Source organism: Arabidopsis lyrata, assembly GCF_000004255.2.
Source record: "Arabidopsis lyrata subsp. lyrata unplaced genomic scaffold ARALYscaffold_9, whole genome shotgun sequence".
NCBI lineage: Eukaryota > Viridiplantae > Streptophyta > Magnoliopsida > Brassicales > Brassicaceae > Arabidopsis > Arabidopsis lyrata.
Window position 1 is genome coordinate 635,028 of NW_003302547.1, and position 7,505 is coordinate 642,532.

Sequence of the window (7,505 nt, forward strand, 5' to 3'; positions counted from 1 at the left end):
GGGAATTCTCAAAAAGCAACAGAACAAATAGCAACCAAAGATGGTGTTCTTGATATTATTGATGAATAAATTAGCTTTGATCGTACAGAGAGTTAGATCGTAAAATAAAAGTGTTTTTGCTTTGAGAGCTTTGAGTAGTCTAAATTCTAGAGCGCTATTGCTTCCCCTTCTATGAGAGCCTTGAGTCTCTTTATATAGGGATGGTAAACCGCCTCTCCAGCGATATTCTCGGAAGATTTCCATTTATCTTAAAGTCGGTTTAGAATATCGCGGATTAGGATACTTTCCTTATTCTTCGGAGTTTCTGGAAGATTTCTTGATTTGAGTTGATCCTTGGAGATTCTCTCCTATCATTTCCGAGTATATCGGAAATGATCCTTTTTTGGAAATGCTGTTATGATACTTCAGAAGTATTTATTCGCTAAGTCCTTTCCTCGGGTGGTTAGAGACTTGGCTTTGGGTAGTACAGAGGTTTGCCTTGGGTGTTAGCATGTATTTCTCCTCGGGAACAATACGCAATTCACCTCGGGTAGCACTGAGACTTTGCCTCGGGTAGCACTGAGACTTTTCCTCGGGGTAACTGCTGTATTCGGCTCGGCAGTGTACTCCGAGCTGACTGTGTACCCCGAGCTGACTGGCAGACTGACGGGCAGGGTACCCGAGCTGACCGGCAGACTGACTGGCAGGGTACCCGAGCTGACCGGCAGACTGACTGGCAGGGTACCCGAGCTGACCGGCAGACTGACTGGCAGGGTACCCGAGCTGACTGGCAGACTGACTGGCAGACTGACTGGCAGGGTATCCGAGCTGACTGGCAGACTGACTGGCAGGGTACCCGAGCTGACTGTGTACCCCGAGCTGACTGGCAGACTGACTGGCAGACTGACTGGCAGGGTGTCCGAGCTGACTGGCAGACTGACTGGCAGGGTACCCGAGCTGACTGTGTATCCCGAGCTGACTGGCAGACTGACTGGCAAGGTACCCGAGCTGACTGGCAGGGTACCCCAAGCCGATTAGCAGGATAACTCGAGGTGTTGAAGTTCGGCTCGGTCTCAAAGGATGGGTGAAATCCGACCCCAACAGTGGTTAAGATGATGTTACGTACAAATGAATATTTTTCTCAAATTTCGTTCAGCTTTATTCATCTGCATTCCCACATTATTTTCTCTTGAGAACGAAGTGACCATACAATACACAATTAGTCTACCCGTATATTATTTTCTTTTTGGATTCCGTGGGATAAAAATTGTCTTCAAATTAAACTAGCTAATAATATGTGAAAAGGGTATTTTTTTCATTCCTAACAAATTTCGTAATGTGTTTGTATACTTCAACAAATATTCAGTGTTACTTTTTATCTTAACGCCTAAAATTTCCAAAAAAAAAAAACTACCTAAATTCTGTAATTTGTGCCTTAAACAGAATTGATCTAAATATGATTAAGTGAACAGTTAACTCAGCTGATACAGTAGCAATGACGTATCATTTTTGTTAATAAAACGAGGTCGTTTTAATCGTTTGAATCCATAAACTCAAATCGACGTCGTTTTGATTCATTTTAAACAAAAATATCAACAATTATATTTATAATTAAAAAAGGTAAAAGAAAATTTACAATATTCTTTTACAGATCTACCCTATTTCATAGCACGAAAAATCTTAATTCTTTACCTTCTGCCAAATTTTGTTGGATAGATTTTCAAAAAATTCTAATATTTCGCTAGCGAGTCCGGCTAAATCTATGTTCACAAAATCTGCAATACGCTAATGCGAAGAAATCAGTATAGAAAGTTCAGATTCCTAACCCTAAAAACCTTAGTGTTTCGAAAGAAGAATTCTTTATATCAAATTTAATCAATGGAGGAAAATAGAAGTTTGGAGGAAAAATGTACTCACGGAGATGGATATAAAATATAATATAATAAATATTTTTTTTTGGTGTAAAAATTCTAACCCTTTTTACATGTTATTTTATTTTTATTATGAAAATAACTATTAATATATACTTTTAGTTTTATAACGACTTAGAGGATCAAAATAACATCATTTTATTAAGAAAAATGATATGTCAATGTCACTCTGTTACAGGTAATCGGTTGACTAACTCATATTTAGGTCAACTATGTTTTAGATATAAATAAAAATGTTTGGATAGTTTGTCAATTTTTAAGGCGTTAAGACGTAACACTGAGTCCAGTCCCGTCTGTGACCCATGATAGTAACTATTACCAAAAGGAAATCAAATCGTTGTCCAGTCCTTTTACTTTTACCAATAGTTATTTTAATTTTGTTTAACAAACTATCTACATATTTTGCATTATAAATACAGATCTATGCTTTAGTTTTAGGGCTGCCTATAGCGTTACACCTATACTATAGCGTTTCAACTCCTATCCACCTGTACTTTCGACCTCTGCCCAATTCACCCTATACTTGTTTTAAACTTCCTAATTCCACCTAAACTATTAAATTCTCCATAATTAACCAAAATCAAGAATTCTCTATAATTGCGATTAAAAATCGTTCAAATCGCGTTTACTCTAGGCCAACCCGAGTCAGATCCGACCAACTTCGAAGACTTCTTTCACCATAAGAGTTTGACTCGTGTCCATTTGTTTTGTCGGGTCAACCTCGGTTTAATATAAACACAGATTTTTTACTGCAATTTGAACGATTTTTAATCGCAATTATAGAATTGTGTATACAGAAACAATATTAGGTTTGGGCTTTATTCAGGAAGTTTCTTCTACCAGTTATGCTGCACAGGCAAGTTCAAAAGAGTCAGTCAGGTCTCTCTTTTTTATTTTCTCGTTTGCTCTTTTTTTTTTCTTGCCTAATTCTTATTAAAAACCTTTCCTAATGTTTTTTAATTAATGAACCAAACCTAGTTTGAAACCCTTTAACTCTATCTTTATTAAATTCTCCAAAGAAAGACATGATCAAAAAGACAAATCTAACCATATCCACTAATACCCGAAGAAACAACAAGATTACCATGTGTCTTTCTAATTAATGTTCCCAAACAATAACATGAGATGTCGAATATATTGATCGGAAGAAAATTTCAAACTCCAATTAGTAACGAACGCAAGAAATAAAAACCAAAACTCAAAATTACAAAAACCAAACAATAACATGAGATGTCTAAATCGTTTGTTTCTATATATATAATCTGAACCAAAACTACAATTATAAAAAAGAAAAGCTCTCTATCCATCACTTGTTCCAAGCATGGAGGTGAACGCTCGAGAAGAACATCCTTACAATGATCCGTCTGCTTGGTTTGTCCGTTACCTTGACCACCAAGGTGATTGGCTTGAAAAAACCAGAGGAAACCTTGTCGTTGCAGCAACCGTCATAGCTGCAATGAGCTTTGGGGTAATGGTGAACCCTCCAGGCGGCGTGCGGCAAAGTGAAGACTGTTCCCCCAAAGGTCAAACCGTTCAAACCAGAACTTGTGAGGGGAAGGTTGGAACTTCGATACTAGAGCACCATCCTACAAAGCGTTTCTTCTATCTTGGTATGGTAATAAGCAATTTGGTGTCGTTTTCCGCATCAATGGGTATCATTCTCCTCGTCATCACTGGCTTCCGATTCAGGTACTAGCTCCATTCATTAATCAAAACCGTTCTGATTGATATAATGTGTTTTTTTTTCTAGTAATCGAAATAATTATTGAGAACTGTTTACTTAGTGAACTAATATTATATCTACATGTAGGAACCGGTTAATAATGACGATCATGGTCATGTTTATGGTGGTGGCGGTTCTATGTATATCAGCAGCCTTCTTCTTTGCTGCGGCGTTGGTTCAACACGATGATGACTTCATCCAGAATATACTTCAGATTTATGTGGGATTTTGGGTTGTGCTTCCTGTTTTAATACTCCTTATCCAACTAGTGCGGTTTTTATGGTGGGTTATAAGGTTAATATGTTGTGGTTCGGGACTTCGACGACGGTCTACTCCACGGTTGCTGCCTTTGGCTCTGCCACCTGTCCCTTGAAGAAGAGGATGACTCATGGCTCGAACCGACGTGTTAAATGGAAATACTGATCAGCAATGTGATAAGTAGAATAAAGCTCTCCCATGTTGATCATTTTAAAAAGATTTTATTGTTTACGTCGTCCCTAGCTCTCAATGGGCCTAATGTAAGACTTTAAAATGTGTCCCTTATTTACTGAAAAAGATATTATACTAGAAACTATCTAAATAAATGTGAATTCCTTATAAAACATAACTTAGTTCTAAGAAAAAACTATAGATATAAACATTTTACTTGAAGATAGACAATATATATACGACATACTGGGTCAATGAAATATTGAAATCCACTACTAAAACATCATTTATTGCTATTTTATAAATATCTTATCATTATTTTATTTTTTGTTGATTTAAATTTATCTGATGAACAGAGCCAAGTTAGAAATGTATTAAAAATACATATAAATTATATAACCCAGTAAAAATTATGTAAATTAAATCTAAACAAATTATATGATAAAAGAAAAACAATCGAAAGAAATTTAGGTGGCCACTTTACGGGTTGTGGACTAAAGAGGTGGAAATTTTGTTCTCACATGACACATAAGGAAAGGGTCTTGCAAATACACACACTTTCTCACTGTATGATACTTAAACCTTACATGCATAATTAGATTAGGTTAAATAATAGCTACTTAATGACATAGGCAAATACAACCAAATATAGACGACATTTGTCTTCATTTTTTTTCAACTTAGTTAATAATTTATGATTTCTTAACTCATACGCGGCAAAAATAAACCTAAAAAAAATTCAAAATGCATTTAATGCAGAAATCAATCTACCTAAACTACCGAATCAGATGACGGACCAGGTAACGGATCGGCTTACGGAGCAGCTGACATACCACACCAAATGAAGCCAAATAAGAGAATCTTATTTTTTATACTTAAATGCGCCTCAAATATTTGTCGGGAGCCAAAGGAGATCAATCAGCAACAGTTTTTTCCTTCATTACATTCGCCTATTCTGGAACTTTAATTTATTCAGTGAATGATATAGATGCCCCAAAACACCACCTTTTCGCGCCCATACTTTCAAGACTGAACACTAACGGCTATTTATTTATTTTTCCCGATTTTACCATTCAATTTCTAACGGCTAGTTTCTCATTTGATTTTGCGGTTTGCTACTTGTTTAAGTTAGACCTTAGGGATCTTGTATTTCGAGCCTATGTAAAGTCAGTTCATTTCTTCATGTGAATTACCGTTGAATTTTCTATGTGATCATTACCTAAATACTTTCAAAACTCAACTAATAGTAACCACTGGAAGACTGTATAGTAATGATCATTATAATGGTATAGAGGTACACAACCAGATCTTTGATTTGGAACGCACAAAATCCAACGATTGTATACTTATTCTTATTAATAAATGATATCTTACAAGGATCTCCTTTTTCTCATCTTTTACACAATATATAAGAGATGTTGTGTTTTTATAGGTTTTGAGTCTTTTTTTTCTTTCCTAGATCATATATTTTATTGAGTCAAAGTGTGTTTTTAGAGTCTTTTAGTCCTTTATGGAATCTCTACAGGTTTTAGTTTGTTTCGGAAAAAAACAAGCTGTTTTGGCATGTAAACACATATTTGGATATGAATATTCGTTTAGAAGTGTCAGATGTTAATTTCCTCAGATGGAGGACTTCCCACCGTTAGATCTCTCTGAAGTTTTTACACAAGCTTGATAAAGGTATTAGATTTTACTTCCAAGTGATACGAAGGAAATCTAACGGTGCATTCAAGAGTTATACTCGATCTAGTGAAGACAGGTCATTCTGTCGAGCACTTGAAGAAGTTGCAGAGCTTGATACAAGAGGAGCCAGATCGATCGGTCCCTTTTTTGGATCGATCGATCCACTTCCCATGACGGAAAATAATCACTCCAAAGGCTTCTGGATCAATCGGTCCTTCTTGGGATCTGTCGGTCCCTTCCCAGATGCATATTTTGGCCCAAATTTGACCCGATTCACTCTAGATACGATCCGGCTCGTCTCCTACTATTTTAAAACCCTATGCTCAACATTTTACAGACATATTTGGTATTTTTTAGTTCTAAACATTGTTATTTGGTTTGTACGCAATTTTGAGTAAAGGAATCCATCCTCTTGACACTTGGAGAACATTTTTATACCTTTTCTCGTTAATTCTGCAATTTCATCATGTTTTCTTCATTGATTTTTGTTGTCTCTTTCTCTATGTGTAAGTAGTTCTCAATTGTGTTTTAGGGTTCCAAGTAGAAGATTCGATGAATTGGTAAATAGATTACAAAGGGAATTCTCCATCCATAGTTTCTTAGATTTACGTGTTCTTAATAGTAGAATAGAATTGATCACCCGTTTTTCGAACATAAGTTTTTATATGCATCAAAAGTGTTCGATAGAATGCATGAACGATTGTAAATCGACTAATGTGTTTCTAGCCAACTAGAGTTGACGTTGGAACGTATTATGAACCAAATGAACCAACTCGTTAACGAGAATTTTCATTAGAAAACTACAAATGAGAGTTTAGTAGTTGAGTAGTCAAATTAATTGATTAATACCTTGAGAGAGACTTAGTTTAGATTTGTGTCCATGTTTGAGAACGGTTCTTCATAACTGAATTCCTTGTTTCATTTATTCTGATAGTCATTTTCCATTGAAATACCCTATACCCCAATGTCTTTAATTCATAAGTTTAATCGTCAATTATTTTCATTTTTAGTTACAAATTTAGAAAACCAAACAGGCAACCTTCCGCTTTAGCTAAGAACAAGTCTTGGAAATCCTTAGCGTACCATTAGTTCTTGTGGATCGACCTCGTATATACTACCTTGCAGTTAATTGTATCGGATAATTACTCGAGCAAACAATATCACTCTCGATAGGTTTGTACAAGACAATGAACAAGTGTAAGCCTAATATTCCTTGTTTTATTCACCAACCCGTGAAACACAAAGAAAATCAGTAGTTCTCTATGTTATATTCATCCACCCTTGAAATACACAAAGAACTAAAACAAGACTCACCCTTATAAGCTTTATATCTTTTACTTTTAGCTTCGAAGTTACAAATCTCCCCGCTATAGTTCTAGAGTATTAACGACGGCTCATAATCATCGCCTCTATAGACCTATGTATACAACCAAAAATACCCTACTACTACTCCTAACGATCCTTTATATCTTTTAGCTAATCTCACCACTATATTTCTAGAGTGTTAACGACAGGTCATGATCATCGCCTCTATAGACTATGTATACAACCAAAAATACCATACTACTACTCCTAAGGATCCTCGCGAACCACCATGATAGGATAAGTCTCACTCCTCAAGTTTACACTTTTCATATCTTGATTCGTAGAATATTTCAAATATATCTCTATGATAAGTCAGTTTCTCGCTTCCTTGCCATGACACATCAACTTCTCAAGAATGACACATCATCTTTTAGCTTCCTTGCATTCTACAGATG

General features: G+C 35.9%; 1 protein-coding gene across 1 annotated transcript; it reads left to right on the forward strand.

The window, feature by feature from the left end:
- The first annotated feature begins 3,062 nt into the window (after positions 1 to 3,062).
- On the forward strand, positions 3,063 to 4,231 carry LOC9299227. The gene is made up of 2 exons (XM_002863105.2): positions 3,063 to 3,599; positions 3,721 to 4,231. Exons 1-2 carry the CDS (start codon positions 3,232 to 3,234, stop codon positions 4,004 to 4,006), a joined length of 654 nt encoding a protein of 217 aa, XP_002863151.1. The 5' UTR covers positions 3,063 to 3,231; the 3' UTR covers positions 4,007 to 4,231.
- The last annotated feature ends 3,274 nt before the right edge of the window (positions 4,232 to 7,505 follow it).